Here is a 20,957-nt window from a genome sequence, read left to right on the forward strand (position 1 = left end):
AGGTATGTCTGCCGGATATAGGAATAAACTGTAATTACCATAGAAGGTCCAAGTAAATACAGGGAGAACATACAAAGTGCATAGACAGTGGTAAGCCTAATAATTGAACATGGGTCCCCCATCAGTTCCTCGCCCTGTGAGGAACTGATGTTGTGCTCCTACCTTGTGTTCATTATGGTCAGGATAGCCTAAAACTCTGAGATAGAAATTGATTAACTGGATAAAAAATTGGATGGACAAATTGGAGCAATGTATAAATATGAGCTCTTTCAGATAAAGGGATGATAATCGTTTCTAACTTTTTTCCAGCAGATTCAAGGTTCAGAAGGACTGCACAGAGAACTGCATGCTTCCCATGGCAATGCTTCCTGTTTAACCTTTTTGTCCTTGGGCCTGGCTAATTGGATTTGCCAGTTCATACGGGAAGATCAAAAGCATTCTCCAATCCGCAAATAAGAAATTAGGATAACTGAGAGGAATTAGGCTGAGGAGAAAGAAAGCCTAGCAGAGAAGATGCACATCTAATGCTTGTGTCTTAGCAGTCCTTGCTTGGCCACACTTCTACAAAGATCCCCAACAATTCTGATTCTTCAGATCCCTTGCAGCTGAGGTGCCCAACATCTGACTAGCTGACGTTGTGCTCCTTTCCTTCTCTCCATTGTGTGTGTGTGTGTGTGTGCACGCCACAATTTTTTACCCTTTCACTTGATCATACAAATACTTTCAAAATTTCCTTCCTTTCGGATCTTGAGTCGGAGGAGGTGGAAGAAGAAGTTGACATGGGAAGCGGTGCTAGCGCCGAAGACAAGGAGTTAGCCAAACGATCCAAGGAGCTTGAGAAGAAGCTGCAGGAGGATGCTGACAAGGAAGCCAAGACTGTGAAGTTACTGCTGCTGGGTAAGGATGGTACTGACGGGGCAATCCATAGTAACTGGGCTTAGCATCTGCTTAGTAAAAGAAGCAGAATTGATTCACATGAGCACTAGAGATAAAAAAAAAAACGTCAAGTGATCAGGAAGAGGGTAAAAAAAATTAGTCGCTTGAAATCAAAAGGCCAGCTGTGTCCCCAACATATTAACATAAGCACTATTTAGTATATATAGTGCTAGCAAAAATGTCCTAAATGTTTCTTGGTTATAACATGATTTTTCCCCAAAAATAAACTGTAATCCATTTGTCCATTTTTAGTACTGGTCTATTCCTGCTCAGAACTGGACCATTCACAAACTAAGTATTAACTTCTATATCTGCTATTTGCTCCTAAGTGTGGCAAGGGTGTTGTAAAATAGTCATTCTTTATAATTGTTGTATACATGTAATTGTTAGTGAATGGCAGTAAAGGTACAAAAGAGAACAGTAATATTTTTGATGTAGAGATATTTCAGTTGTTGTAAATAATGTTTTGACAGTTTGGTTAAGGATACACAAGCAGTTAAAGAAAAGTTATGTATAAAATGTGAGTTTATGGATTTACTCCTCAGTTTGGCTTGAATCCTGTGTAAAATGTTACGTGACTTGTACAGCACTTTGTAACAGTGGTTAACATGAAAGGATGATGAAATTGGTTGTATTTACTTTTGGTATCGTCCATATAGCATACAACAGGTAGCTTCATGGAATAATGGTAGAATAAAATAATAAAACAATACCAAAAAAAATTTTAATTTTTGTTTTTAACCTGTTTAGCTGAAGATTGTGATAAGTGTGTGTTAGTCTGGCACAGTACAGCTTTGGTTTCTTTGGTTTGAATTCTGGTTGGTCACTGTATGGAATCTAGACATTCCTTTTGTGTCTGCACAAGTTTTACTCTGGTGAGTTCTTTCCACGTTACATAGATGTGTCGAGTCACTTTAAATTGTCTCTATGTGAATGAGTTCTTTTAGAGACTGAGGACACATCCAGGACTGGGTCCTGCCTAGAGCCCATCCCCTGTTGCAGTTGTTCTCAGTTTTAATCCTAATAATAATAATAATATATTTTATTTAATAGGTGCCTTTCTTAGCACTCAAGGTCAGTTTACAATGAAATTAAACAACATTAGTAAAACAAAAACAAAGAATCATAAATTAAAAAGCAATAATTAGCAAAGACTGCGGTGGGTTGGCACCCTGCCCGGGATTGGTTCCTGCCTTGTGCCCTGTGTTGGCTGGGATTGGCTCCAGCACACCCCCGTGACCCTGTGTTCGGATTCAGCGGGTTGGAAAATGGATGGATAATTAGCAAAGAAACAAAGGGCAGTAACAGTGCAAAATTCACAATTGGTATGCCAGTTTGAAAAGTTTTGAGGACAGTTTTAAAATGTGTTATTGAATCGAGTTGACGGATATGAGAGGGAAGAGAATTCCCGAGTTGAAGAGCACTATGAGAGACACTCGAGCTCCCATAGGACAGAGTTTGATGTGCAGTACAGAAAGTAGAGCTGCAGATGAGGAGCTGAGTGAGCGAGAGGAGTGTAAGTCTGTAGGAGATCAGTGAGGTGGTGGAGAGCTCTAAATGTTAAGAGCAGTGTTTTGTGTTGTATTCTGTAGTTAACATGGAGCCAGTGAAGTTGAGAGAGAATAGGTGTCATATGTTCAGTGGATTTAGAACAGCAGGTTATTATCCTGGCAGCAGAATTTTGAAGAAGTTGTAAGCGATGGATACGTTTTTGTGGGATGCCAGACAGAATAGCATTACAGTAATCTATACATATCCCTGTGGCTGCAGGTTTTTATTCCAACCAATTTCACAAATCAATGAGCCGTTCCTACTTCTAACTGTTTAATTAGTAAGCATTTCTTTTCTTTTATTTTGCATTCAGCATGAAATTTACCTTTAGAAGAAAGTCAGTAATTTACATTTTTGTCACAAGTTAAATGCTGATTTATTATTATCATTATTATTATTATTATTATTTTACCTTTTTCACTTTAATCTGGTTTGGTTGAATTTTCTCCCTTTACTTTTTTTTAAATGCTAACAATTAGTGACAAGCAGGGTAGGCAGATGTGTAAATGGCACTGAATGCTTTAGGGGCGCAACGTCTTCAGTGTCATTGATGCCAATCACAGATTATAATCACACACACATTCATACATACAAACCTGGACATGCAGTTACAGAACAGTTTTGATTTATTAATTATCTAAAAACACCTCTTTGAGACGTAGGAGAAAACAGTGTACAGTAACCCAAAGGAAACTCATTCTCTTGTCCTACAGATGTACACACACAGGGATTCATAAATCTGGTTACACAGTTAAGTACAGTGATATCTTTTACACTTTAAACACTTGACAACATAACCAGCTTAATAAGTTCTTTAATTTCATCACCTGACACAGACATCACTGCACATTCACACACCTTTATGTGAAATAATTATTACTGTTCAATGTAGCTCATGAATCGCTGTGTATATGCCCAGAGAGGTTGGGGGGGTGGGGGTTTGTGCACCTGCAAATAGGAAAAATAGACAAGTGGTGAGTGCTAAAAAATAAAAAGTTAAAAGTACAATTTTTACTAGTGTCATTTAAAATATGTTTCAAATATTCTTTTAACCTTTCAACATGAAATTAACTTTCACTTGATTTTTCCTTGTTTGCATGGCTATTTATACACGCAGTAAACATTTTTACTTAGAATGGCTTACTAGATAAAAATACATTGTAATTGGTAATACTGTATTCAATTTATAGAAGTAAAGCACAAGCAGGTTAAGTGATTGTAGTGAAGACATATGGCACAACGTACAACATGACACATGTGTATATTTATATTTAAATACAGTAAAGAGGATGTGTGGGGGTGGCAGCAAGGACTATAATTGCACTGCCATACATACAGTATAAAGCAGACTACACTCCCATCTACAGTACAATGGAGGGAATGAGCTCCACATTTCTTGGAGTGACCATAACTGACTAACTGAATTGAACTCACTGTTGTCAAGAAAGCTCATCAACACCTTCGCTTCCTCAGATGGCTCTGTTTCCACCACCTTCTACAGGTGTACAGCGGAGTCCATCTTCATTAGCTGCATAACATCCTGGTACCGCACTTGCTTGGCTCAAGAATGTGGTGAAGGGGGCACGGAATATCAATATCAAAAAGCTGCCTGCTGTTCAGGACGTACATAACACAAATGACTTAGAAAGGCAAACACACTTATTAGAGAACAGTTACTTTTCTCATTCTTCCCTACTAGTAAACAGCACAGGGCCATTTGCACTTGCAACAGCAGATTCACATTCAGAGACAGTTTCTGTTCTCAGGTTATAAGGATACTGAGCAGAGATACATAATAAAAATATTATAAATGTTATTGTAAATATCTATATGTTGCATATAGTATGTATATATGTTCCATTCTATATATATTTTGTTGATATTGTATCACTGTTACTGTTCTGAGAAGACACGTAAGTTAAAATTTCCTCATACCTCATTTCCTCATTCCTCACACATGACAATGAACTTGAACTAGGACAGAAATCAGAGCATGAAATGTTAAGTTGGCAGGTAAACTGACAATGTTGTCACTGTCAGTGATGAAAGGCCACTATTGACAATGGACACTTTCTCTAATATTGTGTGCAAAGCCCCAGGGATAGATACTCCTGAACCACCAAAGCACAGTAAGTCTGGGGCAGCAGGGCTTGACAGAATCAGTGCCACAAGTCCCATATATTATAAGGTGACAACAGAGACAACTGTTTCACAATACATACCTTTCTGTATCCCATTATGATGGGCAGGTAGCTGGGATTTATCCGGCTCTTTAAAAGAAGACTAGGGTCTAGGATTGCAGGAACATCTGGAACTTCTTGGTAACAGCTCTGATGGAATGACCCCCAGGAGTTCAGTACCCGTTTCTAATTCTGGAGGAGCCCATGGAAGAAATCCAAGTCCGACACTTAAAAGTTGGCATATGCCAACTGTACTTGTTGTAAGGAGGTGTAGTAGTGGCAAGAGTATAAACAGCAGGAGGAAGAGAGGCCAGACAGCAATATGGTGTTGTTTTAGGAAGAGGGTAAGATAAATTGAGGCTGTCATGTGGGTAAGCGCAGAAGGCATGTCACAGGAAGAGAGTTTGGATCTTGTACAGGTAGGCCCAGATGAGCATAAGGTCTGTTGTTTTTTCAATTATTTCTACCCTGGCTACATAAACCTGCACCCTTTTGTTTATATTTTTATAACATCAATTCACTAGCTTTATTTGAGCAGGTTCCTGTGTGGAGTTTGCATGTACTCCCCGTGTCTGCGTGGGTTTCCTCCGGGCGCTCCGGTTTCCTCCCACAGTCCAAAGACATGCAGGTTAGGTGGATTGGCGATTCTAAATTGGCCCTAGTGTGTGTTTGTGTGTCCCCTGCGGTGGGTTGGCACCCTGCCCAGGATTAGTTCCTACCTTGTGCCCTGTGTTGGCTGGGTTTGGCTCCAGCAGACCCCCGTGACCCTGTGTTCGGATTCAGCGGGTTGGAAAATGGATGAATATATACAGTATATATATATTACAAATATACAGTATGTATGTATGTCTGTGTGTGTGTGCATGGTACATGCAGTACATGGGACTGATTTCTACATTGTACCTGATGTCTGCTGGGTAGGCTTTGGCCTCCTACAACCCTCAACCAAAACTGAAAATGGATGGATGTGGATATAAACTGTAATAGGCCTTGAAGTAAATGAGTTTGTTTTTAAGGTTGATGAAAATTAAAAAAAAAAAAAGAAATAATGCTTGCTTTTAATATTCTTTGGTCTTCTTGATGGGTTATATCCATCACATGAATTTTTAAACCCACAAAAAAAGAAAAAGAAAACAATTTTAATACATTTCCACATAACGCATACACATGATACACAAAAACATATGCACACACCCCAATGAAATGTTATGCTAGTGTATCAATTAATATATGTATACCATAATCAAAATAAAGAGGATTTAAAATAAATCAATAATCAAACCAGATTTTAAAAAGTGTTATTTTTTTGTTAGTCATTTTCAATCAGCATTTTAATGGAATATCTTCTTTTTCACTTTCTAATACCAGTTTGCCCCCAAAAGCATAAATCAGCTTTCAATACTAAGTCCATTTGTCATGCACATACACATTCAATCCACTGTTTACTTGTATAATTTATTCTGCTTGCTTTTAATCTGTCAAACAGTGCATGTAGAAATTAAACTGGGGGCTTTATAATGTCACAGCCCAAGTGTCACATACTAATATGAATCGACCTTAACTAAGAATTGGCACAATGTCACTGGGTTGTGCACGGCCACAGTCTAATGCATTTCAGCATCTATGGTTGTATATGTGGGTAAAATGCCCCCAAACCCACACACATGGACTCTTAGTGGAGTTACGTCTGACGTTCATCAATCCATTCATTTTGTGAACCATCTATTTCAAATAAAGGTCAAAGGGAAGCAGAATCTAGTGCAGTAACGTCAGATACAATGCACACACTAATATCTTTCTACACGTTAACCTAGCGGTTCTCAAATACGCTCCAGAGGAGTGCAAATTTTTGTTCCAACCCACTTAGGTTTTTCATTGGACTCCTAAGGTAATTAATCAAGCTGTTATTTCCCAGTTTCTATGTTTTGGGATCAATGTAGAAATTATAAATTAATTTGCTACTTTTTATTATAAATGAACAAACCTTATATATACCCTGTATATGTTGCGTGGGGATAATTTTTATTGTTTTTAAATTGGTTTTGAAGATTTTCATCATTATCATGATTTTCATTCCATGTTTCCAAGTGTTCGGATTATTTAATCCATTATTTTCTATCGTTAGTGGGTCTGATGCTGAAGCAATTGCAGTCTTTCAGAATTTAGAGTCATTTGCCCAGGTTTTTGCTTTGCTCACTGTTATTTGGCATTAATATGATACAATGAACTATAGAGAAAAAGGAAAATGAATAGGAAAACAACAAAAGATAGATTTATAAATGTCTCATAAATGTATAAATCACACTGTGAAAGCAGAATAACAGAAGAGTAAAAGACCAGGCAATTAAATGTGATCAACTGGAGGTAAAATGATCTGCTGATTGTGAAACTGGTGGGAACAAAACCTGCGGCCACATGGGATTCCCAGGCTTGAGTCTGAGAACCACTCCATTAAGGCGAACACAATATCAAGCTGGGCCGATTCTCAATATGCTGAGATGAGTGACTTTGGGTTCTTGGAAAAAAACTGAAGCACCCAGAAAGAAACACACGCAAGACCAAGGCCAAGCCATTGAAAACCAAGCATCCAGGCGTGGTATCCCCTCTGCCACTATGGACATTTTGCCTTATGTTACCTTGAAATAATGCAAATTTAAAGCATAAAATCCCACAGTCCAAAGACATGCTGGTTAGGTGGATTGGCGATTCTAAATTGGCCCTAGTGTGTGCTTGGTGTGTGGGTGTGTTTGTGTGTGTCCTGCGGTGGTTTGGCACCCTGCCCGGGATTGGTTCCTGCCTTGTGCCCTGTGTTGGCTGAGATTGGCTCCAGCAGACCCCCGTGACCCTGTGTTCGGATTCAGCGGGTTGGAAAATGGATGGATGGAAAACTAATTTAAATCTATTATTTTTTAAAGAGTATGTATCATATAGATATATAAAAAAATTGTAACAAGTGAACTTAAGACTAACACCTAAAGTTTTTAAATTTTGTCTGCCTTCAATTGTTAAAAACATAACTTTCACATCACTCAGAGACATTAATTTTGTGGGTTGCATTTCTAACTCTGGCTCGGTTCCATGCACAAGGGAATTAAATATGTGCAAGTAAATGGCAACAATGTCACTAACAGTTATTTTTCTGTTAGTGCCATCAACTGTGTTTCATGGCTGTCTACGATGCAAAACTGTCTGGAAGTTTTAGTTTAGTCGTGCTTCTTATTTTATTTTAGCTTTTAAAGCATTGTCCTTTCTCATCAGTCATCGAGTATTTGTTTTAAAGCACCTCTTATCACATTACAGAGAAATCTCATGTAATCCACCAAGAGACTGCAGTGCAGGGTCACATTTTAACACTATAGTTTGGTGTGATGGTTATGCTTATATACTGGAAAAAAGTAAAGGTTATAATGGAAAAGTTAAAACCGGGTCAACGTTTTGACTTTGTACTCTTTACAGGTTCTTAGATATTAATATATATTCAATCTTTCTGATGCAAAACTATAAGCAGCCACAGTTGAAAACGTTTTTTCAGCAGAAGGTGAATATTGGACTGTTATAGTCCTAGAGTTTATACTGCACTAACCCCCTTCTTTTTGTGTTGCTTAACAAATGGGATGAGCAGTAGCTAGAAATATGGACAAAACAGAAATACTTACCTGTAGATTTGCAATGAATTTAAAACAGTAATGTAAAAGAACATTCTGAAAGCCCCTTAATTCTATTCAGGGTTAGAGGGGGCAGAGCCAATCCTGACAGCATTTAGCACAAGACAAGAAAGAGCGTAGAAGAAGAGCCAATTCAGGGTCACCAAATAAGTTAATCTGCATGTTGTTGGAGATGCGTGAGTAAAATCCTTTCAGACAAATGGGGAGAACATAGAAACTCCACACTGGGCTACCATTCCACCCAATTTAAAAATACTTTTTATAGCAAATCAGTAGGAGTGTGTGTACCCTGTGAGGACAGACACCTTTCTCAGGGTTGAATCCTGCCTTGCACCCAGAATTCTACCAAGAGAGGCTTTAGGCTTCTGTGGCCCAGAAAAGCAAATAAGGAGAATGCATCTGTCCCTGCAAACATTCACATTTCATATACAGACAAGCACAAAAAGATAAACAGTGATTGAGGTGCAGAGGCTAGGTGAGAGTCTTCAGAGAATGTCCTCGTCAACTCAGAGGATTTGGAAAGCTTTTCCTGAGGCTCAGCCTAACCCCATTATCTGCTCTTCATGCCATGGCCGCTCATTGTAATCTGCTTTCTTCCGACTTAACTCTGGATTATCTAATTCTCCTTTGCTAGCACATGCTATTACAACACGTCCCTGAATAGCAAATGGAGAAAGATTGTGCAGCACCTGACCCATGACTTGATGCTGCCAATCACTGTCTTGCTATGTCATTAAACTGAAATAAAAATGGCTTAACAATCTATGTCAGGATTTAGCCACATGAAACAAAAATAATATTTTTATGAATATTGTGCATGGTTACTATATAATAATGTTTAAAATAAGGCTAATTTATTGTGTAACAATTATTTTATTCCATTCATGAAGCAAATGAAGCTGGAATTCTGCTGCTACTCCATTTAAATTGCAATTCCTAACCAAAAAATATATTGCAGCAACATACCATATGGGCTTTTACAAAGTGAGCCTTGGAACACAGAAGACAACAGAGGACACCTCTGGACACAGTTGTAAAGATCACATAATTGCCTATGTACAAATCACATTTTATCTATTCAACCGTCGACTTTAATGTATGTTGTAAAGCTACCGCAGTAACACTGGGAGACAGACCAGTCATTAATGGAATGCCAATTTAGCACCGACACATGTACAGTATGTGTGCAGATCAGCACTCCTTCACTTCAGGTTAATTTTGTGCATCACTAGAATGTGCATTAATACTGGAATCTTATGAGAAGCTCTGCACAGACAGGATTTAACCCTCGACCTCTGAAGTTAATAATAATAATACATTTTATTTATATAGCGCCTTTCCCATGCTCACCAAGCCAACATTCTAACTCATAGCTCATTTCATTTTGGAATTAATCAAGTAACAAAATGAATCGAAGAATTTTTTTTTGTACTAGCTTTCTTCATGATGAAAAATTTGATTCTACAAAGTTCATATAAATGTGTAAATGCGCACAGAGATATGAGCCTGAGACAAACACAGCATTAAGCAGTTTAGCCCTGAGTATTTTAACTTCATCAAAAACATGAAACCTTGGGGTAGCTATATAAAATTACACAATGATTGGGCCACGAGCAGCACACCTCCAAAATAACAAGCATGCACAAACATGCAATGGGACAAGTCGCAACTCTAATCATTTTGACTCTCTGCTGCTCATGTCGCAATCCTGCTCACACTGTTTTAGATGCCTGGCAGTCTCTTATGCAAAATACAGATTCTCCTCTTCTTCAAATCAAATCAAATCAAATCAAAATTTATTTATAAAGCACCATAAGTGTAAACTGCTCCTGAGTCGTGTTGATCACTCTGGTAGATTCCTGGACTCTTATCTTTTTTTATAAATTTGAATCCTGGTACTTCCAACACACCAACTTCAGACCTAGGCTTGTGTCTGTCTCTCCTCCAGCATGCAGGCTCATCTCACTTACAGATTTATCCATTGACTGACCATAGCTCTCTTTTTTAAATCACCTGTAGCAATGCTACAAAACCCTGAAAAGACCCAACCAGAAGCTGTAGAAAAAATAGAGTTCTTCCAAAAGAATCACAAACATTTCAGGTAGCTGGGCCCAGCGTGCCAGCATGTAGTTAGCTACGCTATCCAGTGGCATAACTTGAGTTTGTGCCACTCAGGGTGGGCCGGTGCTTCAATTTACCCCCCTCCAACATATCTGAATATGTTAACCTATTTAAATAGAAAATTAAAATGACGTATAGAGAAAAATTAAGATAAATTTTGCATAGATTTATCCATATACAGAGAAACAGCAATCGTTTTTCACATATAATTATTTAGAAGCATCAACTAGACAAGAATATAGTATAGACGCACTGATAAGCCGTGTTCTAATTATTAGTTTAATATAATTACGCTGCAAAAACCACAACCAGTGTAGTGTACAAGTAATAGGTGGGGATGTTTTCTGTGCAGAGCAAGAACGCATTCGGATTGATCACGAAATGAAATTCTGAATTGTAAATGAGCTGTTGGCTTATTGGTGTAATGTTTATGTTTATTTTTGTTATTGCCTCATAAATTTCAATTGCTGTATCTGATGACATCACAGAAGGACAGTCTGAACATTATTTTTGAAGCATTTGTGGATAAAAATCAGAGAATTTTACTTTTTTCATTCATAAGTGATATTTTTCTGAACCCTGCTGCTTACACGCGAACTGTACTGAGCCTTTTGGCCAATAATGCCTCCTGTGGCGGACTGCCTCCACCGCCTGCCCCTAGCTACGCCTCTGACACTATCCATAGCAGCCACGCAGATGGGTCCCATATGTTAAACTTCAGCAGCAAGTACCAGAAGGAAAGGATGTGGTCTGAAACAGCAGTGGGTTAACTGAGGCATGTAGATTCTGGCAGTGGATAATTACCTCCAGGTGAACATCAGTGATACTTGGGACTTCTTCTCTGTGGTACAAGCTTTACGTTTTTTTCTTTCCCATTTCTAACAATGAACATCTAGATGGAAGACAGTGACATATTCTGACTTAACAGTTCAGCCTTCATTTATTATGGGAATATTTGTTATTAAAGTCTAGCAGCCATCCCATCTGCACTGGCAATCAGAAGGTTGCCGGTTTGAATCCCGTAAAGGCCAATAGGGACTCTGCTCTGTTGGGCCCTTGAGCAAGGCCCTTAACCTGCAATTGCTAAGCGCTTTGAGTAGTGAGAAAAGCGCTATATAATTATTAATTATTAATTAATTAATTAATCAATCCCAACTTTTATCCTCTGAGTAAAAGTCTCCATTGTATGGACCATGAAGAACACCACTAAAACAACAAACATGTCTGCATGCAAGCTACGATCATTTCATCTCTTTCCAGCTTTGCATCACATTTCATTTTCATCAGCCATACCTCACTTCCATACCTTTACCTTTCAATGTTATACAGACTCTGTTAGAAGAAGGGGGGCGGCATTTTCTTGAATTTCTTTCATCTCACTAACACCCACTTATGGCAGTGGCACACAACAGCTGGCTTTCTCTCCTTGCTGGCTCTCCAGCTCTGTTTCTTCCATTGTCCTTGATTGGTTGCAGCATCAGCCTCCCAGAAAGCAAGATGGATGCATAACTCTAGGAAAGGATAATTCCAGAAAACTAAGGAAGTCATTCTGGAAAAAAAATCATTCTGCAAAGATTATTCCCAAGAGCTACAACAGCTCCCCATTTTGACTGAATCAGTCTGTCTGACAGTACAACATTAATAGTTGGTTAAGACTGAAATAAATGGCAGCTTAAAATTAAATAAAACTGATACTAACTAGCTGATATGTGCCATCTGTCGAATCTTACCACCACCATGTTGAGCTCTAAGAAGTCCAAAATAAATAGCTTGGCTGCCACAGGTCTACAGCTGGTAAAAAGCTGCTGCTTTAATTATCTGCTCTGGAGAGGAACTGGCCTTGGCCACAAATGGCTGCCAAAGTTAATTTCATTTGAGACCACAAACCTTCCTTACCTAATAACTTCATAGTTCTCCTGTACACAGATCAGGTCCTGGCTCATGGTCCTTAGTTTTTTAGTTTAAATGAGCATGAATTTCAATTTTGAAAATACCCAAGGCAATATAATCATTGTTTTTAATATGTACTGATTCTAAAGAATCGCCTCCCTTAATGATATCTAATTCACTACTTGATTAATAAGATTTTAAAAGAAACTGCTTTTATATTAAATTCATTGTTGAGGGTATTCAAACACTACTAAACACTATTTTGTTGTACTTTTATATGTATTATATGCAAGGACATATACCTTGAGTTAGTTTAAATACCAATTTGATTTTACTATAAAAGTCCCAACTCATCTATCCATCCATTAACTGACCCTGACTTTACCAAATACCAGTTCTTACCATCTAATGCACCTAGAACCTTCTCAATGACCAGTAGCTGGAATTGTTTCACAGACAAAATTCACTTTATACTGAGATATACTGTAGTCTCTGTATACGGACATCCATTTCCATATAGTGTCTTCCACAGCACTGTGTTGCTTTACAGGTAGGACACAATTTCTAAATAAATAAAGTAATCCATGCAGTTTTATATAGTACCCTTAATATAAATCATCAACCTGAAGTATTTAACAGGTACAAGACAGTTTATAAAGAGATCAATTATTTTTTTCTTGTTCAAGATAGTGGACAGCTATAGTTTTCCATCCATTTTCCAACCCGCTGAATCCGAACACAGGGTCACGGGGGTCCGCTGGAGCCAATCCCAGCCAACACAGGGCACAAGGCAGGAACCAATCCTGAGCAGGGTGCCAACCCACCGCAGAGCTATAGTTTTTCCAAAGCCAATTAATTACAAGGTATTTCATCTTTATATTAATGGAGGAGTGTCCATAGGAATCCTGTGTGAAGGCAGACAGAATTGATAATAATAATACTTTGCATTTATATAGCGCTTTTCTCACTACTCAAAGCACTTAGCAATTGCAGGTTAAGCCTCAGAGCCACCAGTGGTCAATGAGCCACTATGCTACAATGGCACCTATTTAGACAATTACAACAAAGGCCTACAAGGGGGCTTGTTCTGGCTCGGCCCTACAAAGAGTTACACATTTGGTATTAGGCAAACAATGTTCTGGTTTCCAATCCTTATCTATACATAAGGGACTATACCAATGGATGACATATTGATAGAAAACAATATGTAACAAATTATATTACAATGAAAGCTTTAAAAACTCTGCTGTTATTGAAATTAGTTTGTAGTTTAATAAATGTGTGATCAGATCTGATGATTAAGTGCAGTTGATTTAATATAGAAATGCAGTAAACCTCCGGTTTCCTGAAGACATACCCTGGTGCATTTTTCTGCTATACTCCCTGCTATACCTCACCAATCCGGAGTGTTTTTTTTTTTTAACAATAGTTTACAACAAAAAAAGATGGCTACAAGTGAACTAGTGCATTATAATAAGATTGTTTCTTTATTACCGTATGTTTAATGCAGTTTTGACATTCATTAGCAACTCTTGCCATTTCATTCCAGTAATATCCCTGAATTGCAACAAGCAATAAAGTGAAATACTGGAAACAAGGCTTAATATTTTAGTTTGACTTTCAATGTGACTTTTAAAGCATTGATATCCTATTCCAGCTAAGTCAAAGAATTTGCAAAAATATGATCAATAGAGTATAAGAAAAGAAACAGAAATCAATGTGATATGTATCCTGTGTGGAGAAATGTATGACAAAATTGGACCTTTAGAAGCTAAATCAATAATACATGCTGATTACATGAAACAGAGAAGGTAGAATCAGTTGACTTCTTTGTTACTTGTGTTTGAAATGTGTCACAGACATGTCTTGCATGTCAGTGGATTTGTAAGGCCAAACAAGCATTTGCAGATGGATGTCAGATGGAGATCATATGAGGCGATAATTATTATCATTACTGTGATCGTCACAGTTGTTCCTAGCAGATCACTAACAAGCAATTCAGCTCTTATCATTATTACTTGTACGTGCTTATTTTCCACTATTGCAAGCTGAAAAAAGTCCTTTACGCTCTTATCACTGTCTGCAATAAAGCAATTTAAATCTTTACCACTTCCTAATCACCAGTATAAACACTCTTAGTAATAATCTGAATAAGATCATTGTTTTTTAATCAAGGTTTTATTGAAGCTAAACAAGAAAAACTATTTAAGCCAAAAATGAACAATTAAGTTGTAAAATTACCACCAAATCCAGAGCTCCCTGTAAAGGGGCCCCTAAAACCTCAAATGTTATTGATGCCCGTACAGACATGGGAGAGAAGCAAGACACACACACAGCAAATCTGAATGCATAAGAGAGACACAGCTAAAGAGAGAACATTTCAGTCAAGACCAGAATGCAACACTAAACCACTACCACCCACAGCTTGGCCCACTGCATGTTTCCAGGATTCGTGCAAGTAAATTAGTACCGCAGGCGAACTATGGTACATAGTGAAATGAGACAAGTCACGAAATCAACTGGAATGTTCAAGCAAATTATAGAAAAAAACCTGATCTAAATCCGCTAAGTCAAGGGTGTCAAACTCCGGTCCTGGAGGGCCACAGTGGCTACAGGTTTTCATTCTAACCATCTTCTTCATTAGTGACCATGTTTTGCTGTTAATTAACTTCTTTTGCTTTAATTAAGAAAGAAAGAAATTCAGAGGACTGAATCCTTAAAATCAAGGCTATTAAAATGAAGGGAAAAGAAGTTACTTAGCAGTGAAAACTGATCACTGATTAGGAAAAAGGTTAGAATGAAAATCCGCAGCCACTGCGGCCCTCCAGGCCTGGAGTTCGACACCCCTGCGCTAAGTAGTTCTCTCGTTTAAAGTGGACAGACAGACAGACATTGGATTTTATATATTATATATTAGTAAACATTCAAAATAATGTGCAGTTAAAGTCTCAACAGCATTCTCAGCATTTCTGAAGCTTAGTAGAGCCAGATAACTATAAGAATCTTCACCAAGCAGCTCTGAAAATGTCTGCTTTGTTTGGTCTACATACCTCTGTGAGTCGGCCTTTTCCAACATTAATTTCATGAAATCAAAGTTCAGAACAAGACTGACAGATGAACATTTAAATGACTCCATAAGAGTGAACCTAAGTGGCTACACTCCACCATACACCTGCCTCTCTTGTTGTCTCCATGCAGTGCCAGTCATATGACTAACTGAAAAACACATCACACATGCAACTGGACATGTGAATACTCTTATGAAGTGAAACAGTGACATGTAACAAAATGTCAAATGAATAAGTAATATCTGTGTTTTTGGAATTGCATTGTTTTGTTTTGACAACATTCACGTTTTAATTCAATAGTGTGAGATTCACTAGAAAATGCATACAGACATACAAAATGCACTTGCAGGTGAAGTAAATATTTTTTGTGATGTTTTAATGCAAAATGTGAGTTGTGGACACCAACATTTTGTAAATGTTCAGGCAAAACAAGCTTACTCACTTTGTTTGAGTTGAAAGAAGCTATGAGAAGAAACGTTAGAAAACATGAGTAGCTGTCGGCTATTTTCATTTTGTAAAAGTAGCTCTCAGGGGGGAAAAAGGTTGGAGACCCCTGTGTTAGATAAAGGTGAAGATAAGTGTAGAAAGGTCCAGGAGAATTAATGTATGAGACAAAATGGAGTATTAACAGAGAGAACAGAAGACAGTGCCTCAAAGCAGAAACTGAAGTGAACCCAAAACAGAAATGTGGCAGGGACAGAATCATTGTTAAATGTCTTAAACATTACTCAAGTAATATCACAGCTAGTTTTTATCTGTATAATACAATAATAGTATTTACTTTTTATATTTGCATTTACTTATTTTGCAGCCACATTTTACACAAAGTAATGTGGAGTTTCATATTCTCTCCATGCCTGTGCGAGTCTTTTTCTGAGTAATCCAAGTTTCTTCCCGATCGCAAAGACATGTCTATTAGGTTATTTAAAAAACATGGCTGAATGTAGGGGTGCCTAACTTTACACCCTGTGATGGACGGGCTCTTCATCATATGTTGGCTTTGCTTTGCATTCCTTGCTGCAAGCATAGTCTCTGGGCCACACTTCACTGTGCTGTATTATGCGGGTTTGATAACGGATGAACGGATAAAGTTTACAAATCATACATTGCAAGATCGTGTACGGTATATTAAATCATATATACTGTATCAAATAAGTACAAACCTTATAGTCAAAAAAGGGACATCATAAGCCATGAATAACACGCTACTGGCACATTCAATACAGAAGACATTACTGAACTGTAATGAATGACCACAATCAGCAGCAGTTCTACAGTTTTGCTCCACTTTCATCATTAGGTGAGGAGAACAAAATAGCCATGTCACGTTCATTGGACGTGTAAGTAGCAGAAAAAGGTATTTTTACATTCTTTATCATCACTTGTTATAAGCATTAAAAATAATTATCAGGATTAAATCATCAGTAGTTTAATCAGTGCTGCTTTTGTTAACAGCATTCCTATTGTTAACTTAATTTTTTACATTTACATAATTGTATTATTATTACTTCTACTTTATTAGTATTATCAGGAGTAGTAATAATAGATGCATTGCGATATCCACAAATATAATTTGTATTGTTGATAACACCAAGCAAGGCTGGTTTGGATAGAATCATTTTTGAAACCATCAGTATTAACATTTTTACTAAAAACAGCTAATAGTATTCTAAATACAATGATCTCAATTATCAAAATTGATAATAATAACAATTATTATCATCAAGAGTAACCATTTTTGGGTTAAACTTTATTTTAATTCAGCACGTTAGGTTACTCAGAAACATTTAACTGTCATGCTATAACAGACAAATGTCACTTTAGGGCTCAGTAGCGACCTTGCTTCAGATGCTGTTCGGGAAAGGCTGTGTGAATACAAAGGTTAGGAAAGAGATTTATTCTTATTAATTCTAAATAAGCATACCGAAAGTTTTGAATGTTTACTCTAAAACCCAATTAATCCACTTCAAAGTCACGAGGAGCTGGAATCTCTTCACGCAACACCAGCATAAAATAATGAACAACCCTGGATACGGCCCACTCAGAAACACGACTTCCCTCACTCAAACAGCGGCCAGTTTAAAGTCACCTAGCCTGCATGTCTTTAGGATTGTGGGGCAAACTCAACACAGATAACGGCTGGGTGGGTGCAGAATTCTAACCCAGGATGCTGTACTTGTGAAACAACAGAGCTAACCATTGCACTACCATGTCACCACTGCTCAGGTATTTAATGTTAATAAATACTCATACAGTCCTGTTTACCTTATTATAAATCTGTGGTCTCAAACTCCAGTCGTGGAGGGCCACAGTTGCTACAGGTTTTCATTCTAACCCTTTTCTTAATTGGGGACCAGTTTTTGCTGCCAATTAACTCCTTTTCCTTTCATTTTAATTGACTTGTTTTTTAGGATTTGTTCCTCTGAATTGCTTCATTTTTTTCCTTAAATGGCACCCAAATAGAAATTAAATGAGAAATGAATGAGCCAACAGAAGACCAACTAAGTCAGGGCCTCAGACTCCAATCAGTTTCACTCCAACCAGTTGCTTAATTAGGCATGGAGTCTTGTTGTTAATTAAACGCGTTCTTTAATTCCATGGCTTGTTGCTGCTCTCATTGTGCAATAGCAGACATTTACAAAATTGTCGATTTTCTCTTTTCTAAGTTAAAATGTTTTCTGGACCTGAGCAGATCGAGATTCCTGAGACCTTCATCTTTCTTTATTTTCAGATATTGTTTGATGGACACAGTTTGCTGATCACGTGTTGGCTCATTTTGTATCTCATAATTGTTTGGCAGCTAATTAAGAAAAAAGAAACAGTTAAGGTGCCTGAGTCGTCAAGAGCAAGTCAATTACAATCTATACTAATTAATAAAAGGCAAAGCCCTCACTGACTCACTGACTGATTGACTCACTCATCACTAATTCTCCAACTTCCCGTGTAGGTGGAAGGCTGAAATTTGGCAGGCTCATTCCTTACAGCTTACTTACAAAAGTTAGGCAGGTTTCATTTCGAAATTCTACGCGTAATGGTCATAACTGGAACCTGTTTTTTGTCCATATACTCTAATGGAGGAGGCGGAGTCATGTATCGCGTCATCACGTATTACGCCTCCTACGTAATCACGTGAAGTGAAAACAAGGAAGAGATTTACAGCACGAGTCAAACGCGGGAACGAAGGTAAATGACGTTAATTGTTGAGTGTCTTTTAATACTTTGTAATTGTTGAGTGTCTTTTAATACTGTGTAAGCATACATATTAACAGACTAGCAAAATACCCGCGCTTCGCAGCGGAGAAGTAGTGTGTTAAAGAGGTTATGAAAAAGTAAAGGAAACATTTTAAAAATAACGTAACATGATTGTCAATGTAATTGTGTTGTCATTGTTATGAGTGTTGCTGTCATATATATATACATATACACATATACACACACATATACACACAAATACAGATATATTATATATACATATACACATATATTTTTTATATATATATTTTTATATATATATATATATATATATATATATATATATATATATATATATATATATATACACATACATACATACATATACACACATAGATGCACTTACAATAACATAGAAATCAATATAAACAACATTAACATCATTATCATATGAGAATATGAAGTAATATATAAGAAGCACATTTCATATAAATATAAATAATTAAACAGTAAAATCTTCTTGTATAATTTGCTACCGTGGCTTTTCGTTGGTCTGTCCAGGATATTTAAATCACCTGTAGCTTGCAAACTGTTTCACCTATTGACTTGAAATGTGGTACACATATAATACGTCACGTCTGCTATCCGCTTTATGGGTGATGATTGTATTACTCTTTTTATGTTTATTTTATTTTAGAATCAACTCCTATCTGCGCACACCAGGGCGGCCGTGGGCAGATGCGTATGGTGTATTCACTCCATGTTATCGTGCATTGCGCTGTCACTGGTATTTTGATAAAAGAATTTGAACAATATATAAGAAGCGTATAAATTATTAAACAGTAAAACATTAACATTTAAGAAGTAAAGTTACATTGAGTACTACTGCAGTGCCTTCGGGTATACCTCATTTTTTGTTTGCCCATTACATGCTTAAATGTATACATTTTTTGGTGTACCTACCCGAGAACACGCGACATATAACCGACCGTGGGAGAAGCATGGATTTTAAAGAAGCGTTGAGTTCATCTGCTGGTCTCCCTCGTGGAATAACTGGTAATGTTTCACTAAAATCTACAGCGAGTAAAACGACATTACCTCCTTTTTTTTTTGTACGATCTCTGAGATGTTGCTTTTTTCGGTTCAAGGCTTCATAAGCTCTTTTATGTTCCATGGTGTACTTAATAAGTACTAATTATCCCAAACCATCATCTTTGAATGTTGCAAGACTTTCGCCTTGTATGTAGATCGGGGTAATTACATTCATTGCATTCCTAGTCTGAATCACAATCTGATTGTATGGGTGGTTACCTGGCACTGTAGGGTTGCCACCCGTCCTTTAAAATACGGAATCGTGCCGCGTTTGACAATGAAATTGCGCGTCCCGTTTTGAATCAATACTGGACGGGATTTATCCCGTATTTTTGTAATCATTTTTTTTTTTAAAGCAGCGTCTCATGCAAATCATCCCACACGCATTTTATGAAGATGCCTCCTTTCCTACTTTTGATTGGGTAATACTTGATGTCATCGTTAGTTTGATTGGTGTTTTTAACTGTCCAGTGAGAAGGGCGTGTCTTTTAAGTACAGTCTGCAAATTGTTGGCACTGAGATGTGGCATCAGCGCCATACCTGAAGCCCCTAACGTTGCGGTCAGCAAGTCGGCTAACATCCGCCATGTGCCGTCTTTCAGTTGCGAGAAGCAGATCATAGAATGGTTGAAACTGTTGCCCCTAACGTTGCGCCACGGTGTGTGGTTCGTTTATACCTCGTGTCTTCTCATTAAACTTTTATCTCGCGAATATGTCATTGCAATCCGCAGCGGGAGCGTTTCTATAAACTTTATTTAAACTTACGTTTTACACCGTGGTTTGTTTCCCTTATGAACATGCTTGTATGCTTAACTCGCTCCGTTCTCAATTGTTTAATTAATTTTTTGCTCTTCGCTGTTTGCGGCTGTTCCTCCATTTCCCCCTACTTCGTTCTTTTATCTCGCAAATATGTTATTGCAATCCTTAACAGGAGCGTTTCAATAAACTGATTGAAAATAGTTTTGCATTTACCTTTTTAGTAAAAGGCGAGCTTTTAAGCCTGAGAAATCACCCCGTAAATTCATACGTTTAATTGGACATGTGTTAATATGTATGGTTACACAGTATTAAAAGACAGTGAACAACGTCAGTTACCTTTGTTCCCGCGTTTGATAAAAGGTGAGCTTTTAAGCCTGAGAAATCACCCCGTAAATGCACACGTTTAATTGCACATGTGTTAATATGTATGCTTACACAGTATTAAAAGACAGTCAAAAATTAACGTCATTTACCTTCGTTCCCGCGTGCAACTCGTACTGTAAA

The 20,957-nt window shown here is 37.6% G+C and overlaps 1 protein-coding gene across 1 annotated transcript in view; it reads left to right on the plus strand.

The window, feature by feature from the left end:
- The first annotated feature begins 479 nt into the window (after positions 1–479).
- Positions 480–20,957, plus strand: part of gnat2 (guanine nucleotide binding protein (G protein), alpha transducing activity polypeptide 2) — a 63,599-nt gene continuing 43,121 nt past the window's right edge. Inside the window, exon 1 of the mRNA XM_028799131.2 lies at positions 480–897. Within this exon, the coding sequence (XP_028654964.1) occupies positions 780–897 (118 nt within the window). The 5' untranslated portion in view covers positions 480–779. The remainder of the gene's footprint in view (positions 898–20,957) is intronic.

Source organism: Erpetoichthys calabaricus, chromosome 3 (genome assembly GCF_900747795.2).
Source record: "Erpetoichthys calabaricus chromosome 3, fErpCal1.3, whole genome shotgun sequence".
NCBI lineage: Eukaryota > Metazoa > Chordata > Cladistia > Polypteriformes > Polypteridae > Erpetoichthys > Erpetoichthys calabaricus.